Below are 21821 nucleotides of genomic sequence, written 5' to 3'. Positions count from 1 at the left end.
CATCATATCAACAGCAGCTGGCGTGTCCGTGGAGCCTCTGTCAAGACGGCCATGAATTAAGCAGAGTATTATTATGTATATATTATTAAGCAGATTACAACCTCCATGTCATTTATACAAACAATATCCAGTGTAGGATGATTATTTCTCTTTCGTGTTTTCTAGATGGATCAAAGCTGGGTTTGGCTGCCAACACGCTCTGACCGTAGCTGTTATCGTGGCCTTCATCCATAGTTGGCAGCTCACCCTCCTCATCACAGCATGTGTTACCTTCCTCTCTGAGGCCAACTTAATTCAAATGAGGGCAGTGGCGGGACACTCCTGTGAGGACCAGGTGAGGCTGCAACAGTCTGGGAAGGTGTTAATAACATGACAACACAGAGCCGTGCGCTGTGAGACATGTGGCCAAAATTACTCTGTTCACGTTTAATGATTACTTTTTGACTGTTTAGATTTTACTCATCTGTTTAAGAAGTTGAAGACTGTTGTTTTTTGACACAAAATCTTCTCTCAAATGTTTGAGGCCAGTTTGAGTCAAACTAAAAATGTATATTACTTTAAACATTTTAATAGCAGTTTGTCTTCCAGTCCTGGTTGATATCAGTTTTATGAAATATATTTTCCATTTTTGAAACTTCCCGGGATAAAATCTTCAATAAACCAATCTGAAATAAACAAAAAACAAAACCTAACATGTCAAACCTGATGCTGAAGGGAATACTTGACTTAAAATTTCCCCCACAGTCCTTTGTGTGTGAATATATTTGCTGCTTGAGTGGTGAACAATCTTTGTCTCATGTTTCTGATTTTACTGAAAAATGCAGCAACTCAAAAAGTGAACTATCTTGTTGCAGCTTGAGTCACAACAAAGATACAATAAAGCCTGTAACATCTTTACCCTTTAGCTTAATCACTGGCTGTAAATACGTATTGTTTTGTGAATATTAAAACACAGGTAATTCAAAGGGGATTTGGTGTGTAACTGCAGGCCTTATATGTCTCTATAACCTAATCCCAAATAACGCCAGAGTGCTTCAGTGACCCAGCAAAGGCAGAATTTCCTCAGTCAAAACCTATCTGCTCTGCTATTTCAGTTTCGTGGTCCCACCTTAACTTGTCACTTTCACTTTGACTGTTTTTGTCCTCACAGCATTTTCAGCTTGGCTGCACCATCGCAGAAGAAGTATCAACAGAGAAGAGGAGGAGAAGAAGAGGATATGAAGGTGTAAGTGTCATCCTTCTTAGTATGTGTGTGTGTGTGTGCACTTTAACATTTTGATGTGTGAAAGAAGATTAATGTTTTATGTCATTATGGGCCTTTTTCAGGAATTCCAGCAAAGCATTAGGATGAATATTAGTTGTTCCATTGAGATGTCTTAATGCAGTCCTCAGAGCGAGATCTGTAAGTACTTTAATGTCTAATTTGCTTATCATTTATAAAATTTTGAAAGCATCATCTCAGACACCACAGAACATTGTGCTTCAACCCCGACTGACACATATCTACACCTGATCTGATTCAAGAAGTTAGGTGGGTGAACTGGGGATCGTGATCACCTTATGTTGTTCATATCAATGCACATGTCTCATAGTGCTGAAAGAAGGCATTCATAGTACCGATTGTTCATCTTTGCAGCTGAATTTGTTGAAATTAAAGCCTCAATTTTTAGTCTCAGAGTTCTGCACAAACAGTTACGTTAAGTGTGAATGTGGTTTGAAAATGCCGTAAAACTGAAGGAGAGCTTGCTTGAATAACTCAGAATAAGTCTTCTCAGCTATCTGTAATGTCACCAGAACTCCAAACCATAAATTGCTGGTTAAGTGGATCAAGGTTGAACTTTAAATTCCTGTTTGTTGAATGTTAAAGCGCTAGATGGCGCTACAGAGCTGCGCTCAGAGAGCAGTCCAACAGAAGTTTGGAAGATACTGGTATAGTTTGCCCTTCAACGATAAGCTCAAGAAACAGAAATCACAATACTTAGAGAAATACAATAATTAGATGTGTTGATATTTATCATGCTTATAATGTCTGTAACACAGTTTAGAGGATGATCTGTCCGTCAGTGCGCACACTATCATGTCATTATAGGTGCGTATATTTGATGCGTTAAAATTCCAGAAACAATAAATAAAAAATGTAAATAGGAAAACTGAGGTTATCTCTATTAAATGTTGTAACTGACAGAAAATACAAAATACAAGCTGCTTGCTTAAATGGGGAAAAAAGCTCAATTGTGTGACCTCAGACAGGCATTTAAGTCCAAATATACATTATTGCAAAATATAAAAAATAAATAAATAGCAAATAGAGATAAATTGGAAATAAATAAATACACCTTTGTTCTTGTTTCTGATCTTGTACTGATGATTTTAAACTGATAATTTTGAATTGTAGCAAGTGATTTAGTGTAACTTGGGATAAAGTCAAATTAAGCCCAACCTTAAAACGAAACTCTTCGCCACAGAATTATATTTCATTAAATTGTCTTATTGTGTTTAAATATTTACAGACTGCTGTCCATAATGTAGGCATATATCTGTAGAAACAAAATCTACTGCGCATTTATTTCCAGCACACATTTTGGATGAACAAAAGATGTGCGTATTTTGGAGGAAGGTCCGCTGAGCAAGAAAGTTTGGTTACAAAAAACTCATTAACATTTTTGGAATTTGGGAAAAAATATGTAAATAACAACCAAATAGAGAACTGACATTATGTACCATTGGAAATACAGTTAATAACGTACTGTTTATATGCACATATTAAATAGCATACTATTAAATTGCTGGGTTGACATCATTAGGCGTGTTTGACCTGTTACTTTCGTCCCTAGATAAATGTTTAGGTTTTATTTTCAGGCTTAACAGAAAAACTGACACAGACCGAGAATTGTGCCTGAATTTAAATCCATACATTGTTGTTTTTACTTTTCTTTTTGTAAAGCAGTTGCTCCATTCATTATTTGATTTTATTACTGAGATGAAAAATAATTTATAGATGAGGCCTCGTTTCTTGCTTCAGGCCCTTTTTCACACCCCGGCCTGAAAAACGTGTAAAAACCAGCAGCTGCACACGGAGGTCATGAAACGCAACACCTGTGTTAAATCATCAATGATAGAAAAATGAAATGCATAATGTTATGATATAAAAAAATAAATTCTAGGCGATGTAATTATTCCATACTTTCAGGTCTGCCGTTCAAAAATAGATTGTATCGACTCAACAATCAAACAAACCGAGTCGATCAACTGCGTCTGAATTCATACTGACTTTATTGAGTGGCTCACATAAAAAGCCATTCTCGGAGAGGGGGAAAAAATACCATTGTAAAATTAAAATCACTTTACAACATGCTTACTTAAATTAAATGAGTGGGTAAACAGTAAATGATTTCAAAACCTTAACAAATAAATTCAAAGTGCGCCTAATGATAGACCCCTAAATACAAGAAAAGTCGTGGTTAAATATAACTCCCCACAATACATTTCATATCATGTCAAAGAAAAATCCAAGTACATTTTCCGTATATTTTCAAATATTTACTAGAGTCCATATACAACTAGAAATACCTATACAAAATCGTCTCCTGGACAAATACATTACTCACCTTTACATCGGGCTGTAATTATTCTAACCTACATTTCTCATTATATACAACACATTTTGCAGCGAAGTGTAAGTAACCTCCACTGGCCTACTTACAAACTTGGCTTGACGCACATACTGTAGGCTGTGGAGTGAATAGCAATATGTGATATAAACCTACAACTGCTTCTCCATTATCAAACGCTCGATGGGATCAGGCAGAGAAAACAAACCCATCCTGTATCTGACCATAACTCTACAGGTATTTGTTTCTACCGAGCAGTCCGTCCGCAGGGGACACACAGGAACAATTTCTCCTGCTCGATAATAAAGTGCCAGAGTTTGGTTTTGAAACAATATGTATGACAGCAGTAGCACAACTTTGCAGGCCTAAAAATGTTCACAGCAGTGTTTGTATATCTTTTGCGTCTCCTGTCCTGGGAAATAAAACATCAAGGAAGAATTCAGGATCAGATGCAAATCAAAAGTTTGTTGTGCCCTGTTCCAGTGTGCCCACAATGACTTGATTACACTTTCACACCGCGGATGTATTAATGAGAAGTTTCTGATGGTACAGCTATGAAATTATGTAATTAGTAGTCTTAAACACTTGGAAAAAGTCAAAGAAACGTATAGGCCTATTTTCTCATTAAATGACGACACTCATTATGAAGCATTGCGCATACACCAGAGTATGTCCACTCCCGTGTCCTCGCGGACAATTCCGTCACAACACTTTGTTGTTTTACAGTTTTTTTACTTCACTGAGGGGAGTTTTAGAGGCCGTTCATGCCTACTCCCTGGTTTGACTCGGATTGGTGCAACAGGTCGGGGGAATGGCACGGAGGGCTTCCCGGCGCGCTGTGCTCGCTGTCGGTATCACTCCCCCTCTTCCCTCCGCTGCCCCCGGAGCCAGAGCCGGCGGATCCTCCGGCGCTGTGAGTTTTTACATGTTTACTCAGGTGATCGCTACGCATAAATCTCTTGTTGCACACCGGACAGGCGAATCTTTTCTCGCCGGTGTGTGTGCGTAAATGTCGCTGGAGCTCGTCGGAGCGCGTGAACCTCTTCCCGCAAAAGAGCCAGTTGCACACAAACGGCCTCTCGCCGGTGTGCCACCTCAAATGCGCCTTGAGGTGCGACGTTTTCCCGTAAACCTTTCCACAGCCGGGGATGTGACAGCTGTGGAGACCCTTTCTCCGGAGGCTGGCGCCCGCCGGTCCCAGTCTCTCCGCCTCCTGGCAGTTTGGACAGTCGCAGGTGGCTCTGCCCGAGTACCGCCGGGCAGATGACCTCGGAGACCCCGCTAAAGATGCAGGTGGACCCCCGGAGAGCATAGTGCCCCCTGCCCCGGCCAATGGAGAGGGGCTTGTGTCCGGATAAGAGGATAACACCGGCTTGAAACCGTCCATCAGGTGCTGGCCGGTTGTCAACAGGTGTGGAGAGGGACTTGTACTGAAAGCAGAGTGACTTAAACTCGAGTAATCAGAATTATATCCGCCAAGTGGAGAGTGCAAGGAGGTCTGGAGTCCACCGGAATGTAAGGACGTTTGTAGTGCTGCTCCATTAGGGTTTTGAACATCAATCCATCCCGCTCCCACATCCCACCACGCAGAGGCTCCGGTGGTTCCAACCTCTCCTGTGGGGATACCGGGATGAGACGATTTGAACCAGGACTCGTAGGGATGCGCAACGCTCATCCTCGGATAGATGCCCTGCAAACTGTCCACTGAGGTGTGCACCTTGGAGATGAAAACCGGCTGGTGGCTGGATTCTTGGGAGCTGCTGGAAACCGACGCTTGGAAAACAGAATAATCGTTTCCGAAGTGTGAACCAGGCGAGGCACCGGACGTGAGGGAAAAAGCACTGGATCCGGTGGAGGTGTTGGTGCCGAAAGAGTCCGAGATGCCGGATCCGTTGCGGGACACCCCGAAGCCGGACAGGCCGGATCCGAGGCTGCAGCTGCTCGCCGCGGCTCGTTTCCACGGGTGGAAGCCTTTTCCAAAGGACGAGGAATTATCCGAAATGGTCGACGGTGAAGGGCTCGGACTCCCTATTTTGTTGCATGTTGCAGCTAACATGGCTAAAGGAGTCGATCCTAATCTCGGCTCCTCCTGAAAGAACAAGAAAAGCTGTGAGTGACTGGTCAGTCTAACAAGTTGAGCAGGTTCATTACAGACATTTCTATGCAGTATTTCAGCCCCAAAGAGAAGGGTAAGTTAGAAAACTGTTTACCAGGTTATGCAGATATCTAATAAACTGAGGGTCTACTTTTTGTAAAGTTTAGAAATCATTACAGTAGATTATTTCCTACCTGGACGAACTGAAAGCAGACAACTTAAACGCGACACACAGCGCTTACAAATGCATGCCAAACAGGACACCAAGGAAAACATGCGTGTTTTTGCGCACCGGGTCAAACTTCTCACAGAGCCTCAGCTTTTTCTCACAGCCAACCGCTTGCTGAAAATCTAACCAACGCACTGCCTTTGCTGCTACTTTGCGGCCGCTGTAAGTTTAATCCCCCTCCGCCGGACAATGACAAGAACTAATTAAACCAGTAAGAAAGTCCTTTCGACTCACCCCTAGAAGTGAAGTTGCCATCACACAAAAACAGTGCCCTCCTCAGAGGATCTTTTTATATTTATGAATCAGAGCACTGTTTTTTTAGAGGTGTGCAATACAATGATGTGTTCCGCCCATTCTTCCACAATTGTAGGCTCCTCTCCGGCTTTGAAGTGCCGCTGTGACACGGGCGACCAATCAGCGGCTCCGTCCCGCCGCACCGCCACATACTACCGTGAGGTCATCAATAGAGCGCCTCAGACAGCTCTCCACCCTCCTCCACCCCCCACCGCCCCCTCCATAATAAAAGACAGCGGAAGGAAGGTAAAGTTAAATGAGAGTGAATTAGGAAGGAGGAATTAGGGGGCCACTTATTGAAATTTTACAGAACATCACGTTCCATAAATTTAAAGAAAGCGGGACGTTGACCTGTGCGTGGTGATGTGGCTGCTGGCAGATGATAAGGTTTGTAAACTATGACCACACCACCACTAAAACCAGCCATTATAATACTGTAAATACAATTAAACTCTCATTTAAGTCCCTTTTTTACATTTTCAAATTACCTCAGTGCACCTTAAAATGATCTCAAGTGGAAAGCTTTTACGCAAACTCTCCCCTCAGGTATAAACACTGTTAAAACTTAAAGTGGGTCAACCTCACTTCATCCTGCACATTTACCCCAGTGCTGCATTTTCATATCCTTTTACGCATGTTTTTATTTTTTAAAAGCCCCCCCCCCCCCCTTTATCGTCCTCATATTAAAAACTTATTCCGCCTCTGACATAAATCACCCTGCGGGATTTTGCACGTTTTGACTTCTTAAGAGTTAATATACACAAACTATTACACGAGCTATAAAGGCTGCATTGTTCTGGTGGTGCGCCTATATTACACCGTCTCAAACTTCCACATTACTGTAATTGCGTTCAATTATCTTAACAGTTTTTGATTAAAACTGGTAGACGGTGCATTCCGGTGGAGGATTATTCATTTTATTATATTAGTCTAAAACATGAGATGATGAAGAAGATGATGAAGGGGTCGATGCAGTTGACTTTGGAGCATTTTCAGCCTGCAAAATGGCAAAATTCAAAATGTTTCCCAAGGTGGTTTATTGGCACTATAGAGCCTGTTGGTGCCGCAGGTTAACTGAGATTATCTATTAAAGTAAGTGATTGCACTGTGTGTCAGAGTGAAAATAAAATGATAAGCTGGTTATATTGAATAGGCTCATCACTTTGCTCCGCTGACATTTAGTTAAATGTACGGAGGAAGCTCCTGTTACATAATAAGAACTTGTGGGCAAGACGTGCGTTGAACCCTGGGACTCTCTGTGGGCGCTATTAGCATGCAGTGCGCACTGGGAGCATAAATTTCATTTGAATTTCAAATTTAATAACGCAGGAGGTTTTTAATCATCCGCAGTTTTATTTGTTTGATATTAACATGCTTATTGACCGGGTCTGTTGACCAGCTTGGTCATTACAGGACAGGGAAAAGTTAATTAAAACGACCAGGGATTATTCATCACATCATCTGCCTAACCCATGTCGCTTCCTTTATTGCACAGCGTGATAGATGGACTAGCTGATTAATTCTTGTGTTTCTAGGATTGGACAACAGCCTTTTGGATTAATTTACACCGCTTTACCTTCAGGTGTAAAAAATGAAGGAGCGGAAAAACTAAAACAGCCCAAATTATTCATAATGTTGCACAGTTAAAAAAAACCACACACTGCGAAACAGATGCAGCAACATTTTACACGCACTTATCTTAATTATTATTCTCGCAGCACGTGTTATTTGGCTGCAAATATTTACAAATATTTAGAGACAATTTTAACAATTTTCTGACATTTATACAATTAGTATTTGATATCTATTTATATTTAAAGTTACTCTTTAAATGCACGCTTGCTCTCACACTAATGCGTAAAGTGTCGATTGGGTTATTTAAGGGAAAACGGCAAATCACGATGAGCTTTAAATTTATATGAAAGCAAGCACCGATTTTAGATAAACGGGGAAAAAACACAAACACACACATTCACTTGTCTTATTGACGTTGGAAATAAGAAAGGACTTGTATCGATCTGCTTTCTGCTCATTCATTATTTTATTCCAAACTAGCCATTTGCACAAACTATGTAAAAATCATAGCAAGCATGTGGACATTATGCATCCGCGTTTAAAGGCGAATAAAATGTGACAAAGTAATGACGGAGAATAAAACCTACATACCGTGCTCCTCCGCTCCGTAGTGCATTGATTGACCCTCGACGTTTGCTCTCAGTAGAGTAAAACACAACATCTCCTGCTGCCGGTGTGACTGTGGACCATGCCAGATAAATGTTACACTGGCAGTTCAATTAGGAATAACTTGGAAAATATCCGCCGACCCCTGATTCCTCTACCTGCACTAAAAAAACGCCTCACGGCTGCATAAAGATATTATTTGTACATATAATTCGAGTTTATATTTCAGCATCAAACAATTAAACACCTGTGTTCAAACTGCTTTTCCCCTTGCCTCTCTTCCTCCTGGAGGATCATTCACAATATTATGCGCAATAGTGATTTTACGCATTTGGAGAGCAAGGTAAGGGCTGCAGCTACAGGGGACATGTTGGCCTCTGGTGACAAATTACCAAGCGATCATACCAGCAAGACTGATGTCAGAGGTCAGTGTGATAACTGCTCGACAGGAAACGGCTTGCTGCTGAAGCTGCAGAGGTACACGATGATATTTAATCCGTGCGCACTTCAAAATGTGATTGTCTAATTTATTCTTGGCGCACTACACCTCTCCCCCCTAAAAAAATCTTTTGTTGCCTGTTGCGTTCAGCGGCTAGAGGGTCGCTCCTAGTTCATATGGTGTGCACAGGTTGTTCTTATCGCGCGGCTGTAACTGTAAGCCGCATTGAACAGATGTCCCCATTGAAGGCTTTCTTCTCCTACACACATGGGCTATATTACCATCATGAAATCAAACTCAAAACCTGTCCCTTTCGCCACCATAATGACCGAGTTATTCTGGGCCGCTGAGCACGAACAAAGTGTGTTCAATATTGCGTGCTCCAGAATCACTCCGCTTAGAGAACCGGGAGAAAGGAGTCAAGCCAGAGATGCAGAAATATACTTTAATGTGGAAGTTTACAAAGCACGTCGGTAATCTGAAGGCCTTCCTTTTCAAAAGATTTTTTTCTGGAAGAAAACTGAAGGTAATCACTTGTGGCTTTCACCAGCAATTAGACCGCTGCTGCTCAGGGTGCATTTAGTCATACTTATTACTTGTTGTTGTTTTTTCCTGCACAGTTACGTGAAAAATATAAATGCATAGGGCACATTATTAAAACTCTGGCATTTACTTATAAAAATGAAGAAACAGATTATCCTTAAATGAATTTGGTGCACTTATTTTATGATAGATAGATAGATAGATAGATAGATAGATAGATTTGTTGCTGCTGCATCCAAACACTGTCACTGTCCTACCAGACACTGTGTAACTGTATGCAGTAACGTATGCAGAGCAGAGAGAGCAGGCTCTGTTGGTTGTTGTTTTCTCTGTTCACCAGGAGGTTGCAAAGAGCAGATGTCCGTCTGCACTGTGAGCTGCCAAGAGGGTCCGGAGCGGAGCAGCCACAGACACAAGGGCCCAAATGGTGTGACAAAAGATGTGCAGGAAGCCCCTCTCCGCCTGGGTGAGCCACAGAGAGGGTCTCCCCTTCTCTGCCAGCCTGCAGGGACACTCACAACACGAGCCAGAGTGGTGGCAGCAAAGCCATGTGTTGCCGGCTGGGACGCATGGTACACCCAACACTCATATTCACACAAACATAAATACACATGCATATGCAGGAATGTGCAAATGCAGGCCAATCCCATCTTCTTCCGCCGCTGTCAATGCACACTCACACCTGCACATTGCACTCAGCCTAAAACAAACATTAATGCTATTTTTCCCCCCTTCATATAGATAGCCAGTCAGCTATTTCAGGGTCACTTTTTTTTTTGCAAATGAGCTGCTGTCAATGACACAAAATGTGGTGACATGAATATTAATGATGTAAATATAGCAGGAAAAATAGCAAACATAAATAACCATATCTATCATCTGTCCATCTATCTGTCTATGTCACAATCTGACTTGGAGACGGGTGCCATTTTTCCTTTGAGGTCATGCAATGTGGCCTGAAAGTGTTCCAAGCACAGGTGTGCAGCATGGCCTGTACTGAAGGGGTGCGCTGAACCATAAACAATGATATAAATGTCTGGCAAATAAAATGGCTAGTTAACAATCTTTTGACTGCTCTAACCTCTGAGCCTTTGTCGGGTATCGATCAGGCAGCTGTTCCCGGCTTTGTCTGGCAGGACGGGAGCATCTGGTTCCTCCTGGGATGAATGGAGAGAGCCGCCAAAAAACTTTTCTTCTGCTTTTCAAGTTGTGTCCGTCGGGAGCAAAAAATCAAAACAAGAAGCCGTTCATCACCCCCCCCCCCGTAGGTCAAAAAATTATATATTTATTACCTTCACATAAAATAGAATCATAAAGTGAGCTTGTCAAGGCGCTCCAGGCAGTTTGAAAGCTTTAATTTTAAGTGTTATATTTAACAACCCCAGCACTGGCTCCTTTGTTCACAGTTGCCATGTTGTTGGTTTACATGGAAACCATGTAAATGGTAATTTGGATGGACATAATTTGCCTCCCTATATTAAGATAATTGTATGTTAAATGACGAACATCCTCAGATTTGCAGTGGGTGTCATGTGATGGGTCCTGTCACGCAAATATGTCAAGACAGGGTGCTAATGATCCGTCTCAGCACCTGTCAGTCAGAGCACGCCTGACGGCAGCAGCAGAGAGATTCTCTGGCCAGGACTTTATAGTCTGGGTTATATGGCTGCCAGTGCTGCCCTCCTACTGTTAAGACCCAGCACAATCTATCTCTTCTCTTACCAAAACTCTGTCTACCAGGGTGTCTTGAATTCAATTTTAATAATTATAAGGTTTTAAAAGTCATTAAATTGTCCTAAATTTGAATTCGTGAGGTCTTAATTGCACCAAACATTTTACTTAATTTCATTTAATCATCTTTTAATTTCTTTTTTTGTCGACATGAGCTGTGTACATAGTCCACATTTCTGATGTTAAAATCTTTAAACCTACCAGCAAATCTAATGCTGGCTTTTTACTTTATACTTGCACTAACTTACTCAATCTAATATCCATATTCCTACATAAAATGTATCTCTATATAGGAGTACATGTATACAGTTTACCTTTACACTTAACAAACTAATGCTTGAGTAAGAAAAAGATGATTTATCAACAAAGATCAGTCTTAAATTTGGTTAAATTATCTTGAAAAGCATTACATTTAACTGTCTAATACCTGGAGATACTCTGGTCTACCTATTATCAAAATAAACTTAGCTGAATATTTAATTTCAGCATTTGTTGGATAGCCTTGTATGATCTGTAGTGCAGACCACTTGTTCGCCTAGCTGAGGTGATAGATTGCAGCGTTTCAAACACAGGCTGTTTATGATAAACAGAGATAACAGTGTATTTTGCCGCCATTTGGCTTGACTGCTACATCTGTGGGCCATGAGGTCTTCTTATTGACTTTCACTGAGCCCAACATTGCACTTTGTCAGTGTGAGCGGCAGTCTAAGAGACAGGCGGGCGAGGCAGTCATACAAAGTGAAGTACTTAGGATTAGCCCTGGCTCTTCAAGTTTCAGTAATTATCCTCCTGGAGGCATTCTTGCTGTGTTGGATAATAATGGAAGTCCGGGTGTACGCCTGTCACCTCTCAAGTGTGGGTGGAGGAAGCCAACGAGAGGCGCAGGACAGAGAAATGTTTGCTTTTTCTGTTATGTCATCCGAGGAGCACAAGAGTATTGTTGTTGTTGTATTGTTCCCCTGAGCAGAGACGAAGCTTCGCAAACACACACACCGATTCTTCTTGTGCTTAACACGTGAGACACACAACTTGGAATCTTTTCAGCTGTGGATGTGATAATGAAACATGTTCTCCAAAGGTGATAATGTGTTCTGAGATCAGGTGTAATTACCAAGTGTCAGGCTTGTGTTTTTGATAAACATATCTGTTAAAACACACAGTTGCATTATTTGTTGACAGTGAGTATCATCTGATTGGCGTTGACTACATTTGCAAGCTGCACAAATATGTGATCTTCCTCCTCCTCTTGTCAGATATATTCACACAGGAGAAAATGTGTTTTTTTTTTTCCCCTGCTGCGGACGTGTTGCTTCAGTTTATTTATCACATTATCCTTTAAGTTTAATTCAAGTGCATGTTGGAATAATGTAAAAGGCCCTTCTATCCAGCAGAGGAAACACAATGCTTTAATTAAGAGTCAGTCCGATTTCCCAGAGGGGAGATTGTCTTCTTCCATTAACTTAGTTTATCATATAATAAAGAGGTTGCCTTGTCCTTCTCTACCCAGACAATTGGTTTTAATCAGCCAGCAGGCCTTTCATGGCTGATAATTTATGCTAAATTGACAAGGGTGGAGGATATCACAGAAAATCATTATGACAGGGCTCAGGTCACTGCCTGTCACCATCTTGTTTTATCCCGTCCATGGAGCTCACAGACAACAACAAAATTCTGAAGTAAATGGGATGGATATATTAGCCTGGGAGACCTCACGTCCTCAAAAATAATTATATTGTAGATATATATTTAAATATACTGTAATAATTATGCATCAGGTGATGAAGTTTTGGGCACATTCAGAGTTGCAGAAGCCAGTGACATCATAGGTTATTTTAAAGTGAAGGGATGTGTTCATTATCTGCAGACAGTGCGTGGGAGTAACTAGTTACATGTCACAGAGTTACGTAATTAAATTACAATGTAAATGTAGCTGTTACAGTCACTGGGAAATATATGTTATTAAATTAGTTACTCATCAGAAAATGTTGGTGATTACAAAGTGGTTATATTCGGGTATTGGCAAAAAGCTAATATAATATTACACTCATTTTGTTGCTTTGCATCTTTTCACAGTGCAGGAATAACTTTGTTTGGCACAGCCTATTTCTGGACGTTTTCAAAATGATTTAAAAACATTTTTAGAGAAGTAATGAAAAGTAATTTAATCTATTAGGTCACATTTCTTTGACGTAATTAAAATAGTTACATTACTTATATTTTAAACAGGGTAAGTAGTTAGCTGTAACCTAGTAATACTCAACTTACAGCTTGATTGACATTGTGATTTTGTTTCATATTTTGAATGTAAATAAGGTGCCAGAGTGCTTAAAAAAAGCAAGAAAAAAAGTGCCAGGAGGAGACCCCTGATCCCACGACAGAGGTCCAGGCTAAGCCCTGACTGCTCTCAAATCCTAGAAACGCCCCTGCATACATCTGACCTGCATGGGGCTGCTGCAACTCAAGTTGTCTTGTTTATATATTTGTTTATCTGATTAATATTAGGAATGTTTGTTTATTAAGTGGCCCCTAGACTCCTGTACTTTTGCAAAAGTGGCCCCTGGGCAAAACAAGTTGAGTTTCTCTCCTGTAACCTGTTACATTTCTAATGTAACCTTCCCAACACTGTGAGTAAACAAAACCTGGACATTAAGTTATAACTGGAAAATATATTTTACAGCTTTAATTAGTAAAATCTGACAGCAAAAGAATCAACAGGTTATTCTACTGATAATAAAATGTATTAATATCATGTATGCGTGATCTGCTACTGACGCGCTAATTTCTGTGTCAAAAGAAAACCACAACACACAGCAACAGATTATTCCAGTGATTGTACGGTCAAGAATGTCTGTTTCGACTTTGCTTTTTAAGTGAGGACTGTGTGAAGTGTGAAAGTACAAATTGTGATTTGAAGTGAAGGGGGGGTGGCGGGGCGGTGGGGGCGAGGAGAGAGAGAGGCAGGATGAGCACGAGGAGGAAGCAGGGACACACTTCTCGCCTTGCAATTTAATCACTGTATACCCAGGGAAGTATTGACAGTTGTCCTGTGGAAGCTATTAAAGTTGCTGTCCAAGGTTAAATGAAATTGCAGTTTATCAAGGCAGCATTGAGAAAATAAGGGAATCTGTTCATGGCTGTTGATTAATGTGGAGCGTGATCAACACAAGGGGTTCATTAAGCTATACATCACCAGGGTAATTTAACATGTCATCGCGCCTGCTGTCGCTCCCCTTCACACGTTCTGTGCGTCGTGTATGTGCGGCGTACATGTGTGAGCGTTTGCGTGTTGAAATCAGGAACTCTGACCTCGCATTTCAAGACGTGATTGTGCCTGTGCGCCTTTGTGTTTGCGTGATCAAAATTTCAGAATCCCTCCTGTTGCCACACAGCATGTCTCTCTGGAGACAGGTATCAAATGCAACACTTCTGTTGTATGAGAGCTGAGTATAAACATAACATGATATGATTTAATTCATGTGCCAGTATTCAGTCAGCCTGGAGGGGAACTCCTGTCACTGTCATCCAAAATGGTTGTGATTTTAACTCAAATCAGACTTTAACAAGAGCCTGTTTTTCATCCTGATCGTCAGCTCTTCTTATCCTTTTATCAGCGTACTGTTCATCTCATCACACCACTCCTTTGATCACTTGTAGTTGCACAGCAGCTGACAAGCATACATAGAGGTATGCTAATCAGGCCTGGGACCAGGAGCTGTGTTTTTTTTTTTTTTTTTTTTTTTGCCTGGTGGATTTGTTTACTGGTGGATAATTGATGGTGCTTGAGGGACAGGCGTGAGTCGGACATGAATCACAGGCGACATGGCTCATGATAAGGAGCTGAAAGTCGCCTGTAATTAAGCCGGGCACTAGAGACCAATTGTTTGCAGAATGATTTGGTCGGGGCTAATTGACACTAATTGTTTAATCAGATTTTCTTCCCCTCCATACTGCAAGCAAGTGTGCTCCACACCAGCACCTCGTCCAACAATGCGGTGAAAGAAGCTCTTGATATGAGATTCCTGAGGGGGCTGGCCGTGGTTGGAAATCTAGACATGTGTTTATGACATCTCTCAAATACTGCAGAACTGTCACGCTTAGTCGTGTGTGCCATTTACTACAAGTAATGCACGTGAACATGCATTTATCCCTCGTTTGGGATGTGGTATTTGACTCTGTATATATCATTTATCCCTTTATAGAGGAACTTGGCTTTTGAAGCAAGTATTTTAATATTACTGTTAGTGACAGGGACACAGAGCAAAGCAGCTCGCCCATGACATGACATAAAATGAGTAGTTGAAAATAAGAAGATAAGAGAAAAATAAAGTCGGCATTGCATCCATCCCCAACCTTCATTACCTCCTGCAATCAGACAAAGGCAGCAACAGACAAATAGGCTATACAGACAAATGGCAAGGTTATAAGAAGACTGACTTGCAGGAAGTGTCCAGAGACTGGCTAAGCTGATTTAGGAAATCCCTGTAATATGAAAGATGACAGTGTAGGTCCAGTGTACTTTAAGTAAGGGTCCCAGACTTTATAAAAAGCCTCTACTGAGGAGTGAAGAGTCCACGAGATATATTCATTGGGAACACACTGCCAAAATATTGTGCCAGGACTTTTTTGTCAGAGCAGCATCCATGGTCAAAGAGCAATATATTTTTTAGATTTAAGAGTCTCTTATGTTTGGTATTTGTAATATGACCATCCGGGAGACCCAGTAAGAGGCACATGGGGTCTAATTCTATTTGAGCACCAAATATAACACATAATGTGATTTATAGTAAATTATCCCCAGCTGGCACCAGACGTCAATATGACTGGAAGACGTCGGACTGTTGCATCTGACAGTCGGACAAAGTTGTGTGGCCCTTAATGTTATGACATTTGCATACTTTGGGTTTTGTTCTTCATACCTTACGACTAAATGTTATTCTACACGGAGATGATGTTGGCATGAGATGTGTAGTAGATGTTGGATTTTGGTTATTTGACAACACAACTTAAAACCAACAAAACATCAGCATCATCTGTCCTAAGTATTCTACGCCAAATTGACTTGATTTTGGTCACCCAATGTCAAAACCAGCTAAAACAGTGCAGTAAAATTACATCACTACAACTTTTAAAACCAGAAAAATACAACACCTAACAATAGTATGATATCCAAAATCTAAGACAGTGTCTAGTCTGATATCACAGTATTGTTACAGTGTCGGTATATTGCACAGCCCTTTTTATCTATATGTATTTTAGCAAATGAGAAACGTGATTGACAGCTCTCTTTTATGAACAGTGACATCACCCAAAAGTATTTTTGGATGAAAAGGAGTTGATTGATCTTGTGTGCACACAGTTATTAGGTGCTGTGTTGTTGAACAGAGCAGATTTATGACATTTGGAAAAGGCTCATAAATTTGCGCAGTAATACCCACGATCCTCCCACACTCGTACAGGAACTGTCCTGGTTAGTGTACGATTGCACAACAGCTGGATTTGCAGTCTGTTGCAGCACTGACGAAATGACAGTGCAGAACATTGCAATGGGAGGTCAGTTTGGAAGAATGGCAGATATATGTTTTTTTAAATACTTGTAATAGTTTGAGTGGGTGTCAACATCAAAGCTATAAGAACTGTATGACTCATTTACCAAAAGTGTAACTGTAAGATGATAGCTTTTATTCTAGATCTGTTTTTTGGTATTCCTTGATCCTCATGTTGTTAACTGTGAAACAAGTGACCACTGGAGTAATGCCATACTCACTACATAAATGCTCTCACATAAATATTTGGAAATGAGCTGACACCAGTGAGATCGCTGTTCTTTTGCTGTGAATTCCTCTCCTAAAATCCAAGTGAGCACTCACTTATTATACATGATACTGTCCTGTCTGCACCCCAAATGTGGTTGATTTTATGTTGACAAACAAATTGTGTTTTTATGTATGCTAAGCTAATTCAATGCTGCTTTTCCCACCATGCTCTCACTCACTCTGATTATTGAAAACATTCAAGAAATGAGGGACATTTTGCCAAATTGGTGCCATTTGCATGTTGGAACTTTTCAAAGTTAAACTTTTTTCATCTTTTTTTGAGCACCATAAATATAATAACAAACATTTAACTATTAAAAATGTCTGATGGTCAATCTCAGGCCATGTTTAATGATTTTTCAATAGGTGTATCTCATTTAAGTAACAGGACTGAAGGTAACAGGACTGAGTTTTTAGCATAGCAACAGCAAATACATGCAATGTAGACACAAGACATCAGTGCCAATAGCATGAGAACACCTTGAAGTTACTTACCAAACCTCTGAGAAAAACAATACGTACTATCTAAGAAATAATTACGATAATAGGAATGTACATTGGGATGGACATTCTGAAGACATACAATGTGTCAAAAATCCAAAAAATTAATTGGGAGACCTTACTTTTGGTCTTCCCATTCATGGATGTAAAAAGAGAACTGGATACACTGTTCATTCCCATGAAACTTGCTTAGAGGTGCATGAAGTCAAAAATTTCAACTGCTGCGTATAAAATTGCTAGCCTGGAAATCCAGACCCAAATCTAGAAAGATTTAGGGTTTGGCTATGAGTAATGCAAATGGCACCAAGCATGCATTTGAGAATATCACTGCACGCAATTGGATAACACTACGACCAGTCAGAACAATACACGGGGTGACATATCCAGAGCGCTACCAGCGGAGCTAACTGGTAGATTAGACTCTTGCCATATCCGGTCGGCAAAACAGCAAAAACGTCCTTCTTGCAAAGGAAAGATTAGAGCGCCGTCTTCTGTTCCTCTTTTAGAGAAAAAGCCAAGTCTAACTCGTTCATTGTAGTGGCAAAAACCATTTCAAACAACTGGTGTTCATCCGTAGCCATCTTGCAATGTTTACTGACTGATTCCGGACTTCGTCGTCGCAGCGCTGTCGTCATCTGTTTAGCTCGCCTCTGGCCCGCCTATATCAGATACACCGATGTGATTGGTGCAGCTTGGCTCCAAGGGCATGGGTAATGAGCATCATTACTGATTGTCAGAGTGACTCGCTGAGCAAATTCAAATTGTTCTCTCGCGAGAACTCTGGATTTCCAGGGTATAAAATTGCGGCAATGATCGGCAAAGCTTCCGCACTGTGTAGCCCATAGAGCAGGCGCACTAGAGACTTCTGCCAGCCAAGCCGGCTACTTCTGGTTTAACGCTCCGTTAACTTGAATGGGGATGAGATGTTTCAATCCTGCGGCTCTTCTCGACTTTCCAAATGTTATTGGACCAAAAAGATCACATTCTAATAGTGACAGGAGTCATTTTGAGGGGGTTGTGACGCTCATGTAAGTCAGTGGGGAAAAGTCTTTTCGGGCCACATGGCATCATGTGACGGATGTAATTCCACTATTTGGCCACTATGAAAATTGGCTTCACAGTCTAGTGCACTTCTTAGAGCAGTGGCTCCCGACTGGTGGGTCGTGATCCCATTCAGAATGGACCACAAGGGACTTGTGAACATGTTAAGCTTGTAAAAAAACACACTTTATTTTTAAGTACTTAAACTTCCAGCACAGAGCTTTTATATTGAAGTGCCATTTTCTGCTGTACAGCGAGTCACTAACCAACAGCTATTTAACAGTGACAGCAAACTAGCTCAACGACATGGCTAAACGCAGACTAAGGAATAATCTGGACCGCGGGGCTGGACCAGTTGGGAACCAACCTGTCCTAGTCGCCTGTTCCCATGGCCTTCAGGAGACTCAAATGATGCTACTTCCTGTTTATCATGTGACTTGTGTAATATCCTTAATTTCAAAAGGAGGGAATGTGTCAGGATAACAGGGCTCAGTGAAAACCCGCAGACACCACTAAAATGTGTATTTTAACTTGCATATTATGAATTTCCAGGTACAAAAATGTATTACATGTTTTTATTGGAAATGGAGTCAAACAGTAATACAGAAAAAGAAAAAGATTTCTGAAGGACTTTCATCATTATATTTCATAGTGAAGTGTAGTGTTAGAAAGTGAGGATGGGCTAATCTTTTCAGTGTTCTAGCTTTTATTAAAATTTTACATTACGTGTCTTCAATTTGCAATTAGGACAAAGTATGCACCCTTTGCTTGATAATATAATAAAGATACTTATAATGCATATTCATGCAAAAGGCACTGACTGTGTCTCTAAATAAACACCCAGTAAAGTATATGTACACTTTTTGCCACGTTTCATTATCAGCATGTATTTCAGTGAAGACGCATTAGAAGTTGAGGCCGCAGCGCACGCGAGGAGCTTGTTTTAGTAAGATTAAATGATGAAGCGGAGCAGATAATTAGAGACAAGTCTTCCTTCTCTATCTGATTAAATCCAGCAAGTCTGAGTAACGAGCTGGTGATGGGTGGAGCTGAACACATGAACATGAGATCTAACATCATTACATTTAACGGCAATTAAACCTGTAGCTTTTTTAATTAACACAAACTATGATGGGAAATTAATGGTTATTACTCGGAGGCCAGCAGAGGGGAACATTGGATACTCCCTCACCTAATGTAAACCACACTGAGCAAGTGTGAAAAATCCCCAGACTGTCCTGAGAGGTTCACATACAGCTGGTCATGATGATTACTCAGTGGTATAGATTTATTACAATATTCATCTCAATTTGTAAGCTACGGTACAAATGGCAAAGATAACCCACAGATTTTTTGATCATACATGCACATGAGAGACGTGTAGTTTCACAACATGCAGGGGTGGAAATTACAAAAAAAAATATTACTCGCAACCAACAGCATCTTCCCATGTACATAGTGTTTTGTTGTTTTAGTTTTGAGATATCCATCTGTGAAATTTCAGCCACCACCTCAACATGATGAGGTGAATGGAATTTCATTTCCCAAAACAATGCCGCCATTAGGGATGAAAGGGATGAATAAGGGAAGCATTTTGTGGGTAGAAAGAAGCACCATTTAAACTGGTGTTTGTGCATTATTGTGGTTAAAAGGGACATTGTTTATGGAAAGACAAGATACTGGTACATTTTATACATGTCCTTTACTGTGAGCACCACAAATGAGATTCACATGACCTCACATGACCATGGATATGTTACATTTCTACATTTCATACCCATTTTAACAACATTTCTAATTTGAAGTAATTTCAGTTACATGTATATTCACTAAGTTTCTCAACAGGAGGAGGAGGGGATGGTGGATGATCTGAGATCTAGGCGAGACAACTGTCAAGCCAAGCAGACTGCCAAGCAGCACACCACTGTTCAAGACCAGTGACATTTCCAGTCGTGTTTGTGGCAACCAAACTGAGTACTTTAAGCCAAAACAGGATGTTTTTCCAACCCTTACCAAGTGGTTGTTGTAACTGAATCCAACCCCATGTTAACCGCAGCGTTGTCAAAACACAAAACCGAAATCTGAAATCTAAGGTAACACATGAAATGCACAAATTTAAAGGGACAGTTCACCCCAAAATCAAGAATACATATTTTTCCTCTTACCTGTTGTGCTATTTATCAGTCTACATTGTTTTGGTGCGAGTTGCCGAGTGTTTGAGATATCGACTGTAGAGGTGTTTGCTGTCTCTTGAATATAATTGATCTAAATGGCACTCAGCTTGTTATGCTCAAAGCCCCCAAATAATACATTTGACAAACTCAACAGCAATGTCTCTTTCCAGAAATCATGACCTGGTTACTCAAGATAATCCACAGACCTTGTTTTGAACAGTTTCATGTAGGAACTATTTTCTTTCTACCAGATGACAACTGCCAAATGTATCCCCGCACAGAAGGAAACGTGCATCTACTCATGGATGAGTGGCTCATGCTTGTTATAGTGTGAGATGTAAACATTAATGGCGTCCTCCTTGGCTGAGCTGTAACATTAGCTCGGTCATTGGTGCTAAATAAGCAAGCAGTAGATGCACTCTTCCTTCTGTGTGGTGTAGTTCGGTACAAGAAAATAGGTTCCTCTTTTGGTGACTGGGTTGCCTTTGTATTGGGGCAAAGGCAGAAATCACTGAGTCACAGATATCAAAAAACATTGACAAATACAAAACTAGGTTTGCTTTTTTTTTTTACTTAAGTTTGATTTATTTGTGACTAGATAATGCTAGAGGTCAGTCATAAAATATGTTTTTGTTAATTGGAGCAGTCTTTGAAAGTAACTAAGTACATACTCTCTACTTCTACTCGACTACATTTAACAGAGAAATATTGTACTTTTTAACTGTACTGTACTATTTACCAGCTTTAGTTACTTGTTACTTTTCAGATCAGTGTTATATATACAACACACATGATCAATTTATAAAATATGATGCATTAATTCAGATCGAAGTAACCAACAGTAGGCTACATTGAGCAGTTAAAAAGTGCTTATTATATATGAATACATCAGTAACAATATAATGATGTCACACTGACGGGCCATTCTGCGTCAGGTGTACTTTTACTTTTGGTACTTTATGTATATATTTATTTGCAAAAGTACATTTATACATATTTTATGGTATAACTAACGTGGAACCCATGTTGGAAACCTCCTAGATGACCGTCTCAAGACTGTTTTAATACTATTGTTTTTAGTATCAAACTTATTCACATTCCAATTAGCATTTATCTTGTCTGCGTCGCTTTTCAATAAAGTTTTCTGATTTATCGTGGAAGGCTGCCTT

The 21821-nt window shown here is 40.5% G+C and overlaps 1 protein-coding gene and 1 long non-coding RNA gene across 5 annotated transcripts; one reads left to right on the top strand and one right to left on the bottom strand.

Moving 5' to 3' along the window:
* Window positions 1-230: 230 nt before the first annotated feature.
* On the top strand, window positions 231-9855 carry LOC126391565 (uncharacterized). The gene is made up of 4 exons (XR_007570098.1): window positions 231-334; window positions 1151-1225; window positions 1327-1402; window positions 9733-9855. It is a non-coding gene; the product is annotated as an uncharacterized LOC126391565 (long non-coding RNA).
* Window positions 3251-8689, bottom strand: sp8b (sp8 transcription factor b). 4 transcript variants are annotated; one of them, XM_050046412.1, is made up of 2 exons: window positions 8396-8689; window positions 3251-5700 (listed from the first exon to the last, which is right to left on the bottom strand). In XM_050046412.1, the coding sequence occupies exon 2, from the start codon at window positions 5665-5667 to the stop codon at window positions 4363-4365; it is 1305 nt and encodes a 434-aa protein (XP_049902369.1). In that variant the 5' UTR covers window positions 5668-5700; window positions 8396-8689; the 3' UTR covers window positions 3251-4362. The 4 variants fall into 4 exon arrangements, with proteins under 4 accessions (XP_049902369.1, XP_049902367.1, XP_049902368.1 ...); XM_050046410.1 differs by lacking the exon at window positions 8396-8689 and adding an exon at window positions 6170-6324; XM_050046411.1 differs by lacking the exon at window positions 8396-8689 and adding an exon at window positions 5901-6162.
* Window positions 9856-21821: the final 11966 nt, after the last annotated feature.

The sequence above is a fragment of the Epinephelus moara genome, chromosome 6 (genome assembly GCF_006386435.1).
Source record: "Epinephelus moara isolate mb chromosome 6, YSFRI_EMoa_1.0, whole genome shotgun sequence".
In the NCBI taxonomy this organism is placed as follows: Eukaryota; Metazoa; Chordata; class Actinopteri; order Perciformes; family Serranidae; genus Epinephelus; species Epinephelus moara.
Note: the sequence above shows the minus strand (reverse complement) of the source record. Positions and strands in the feature narration are given on the sequence as shown.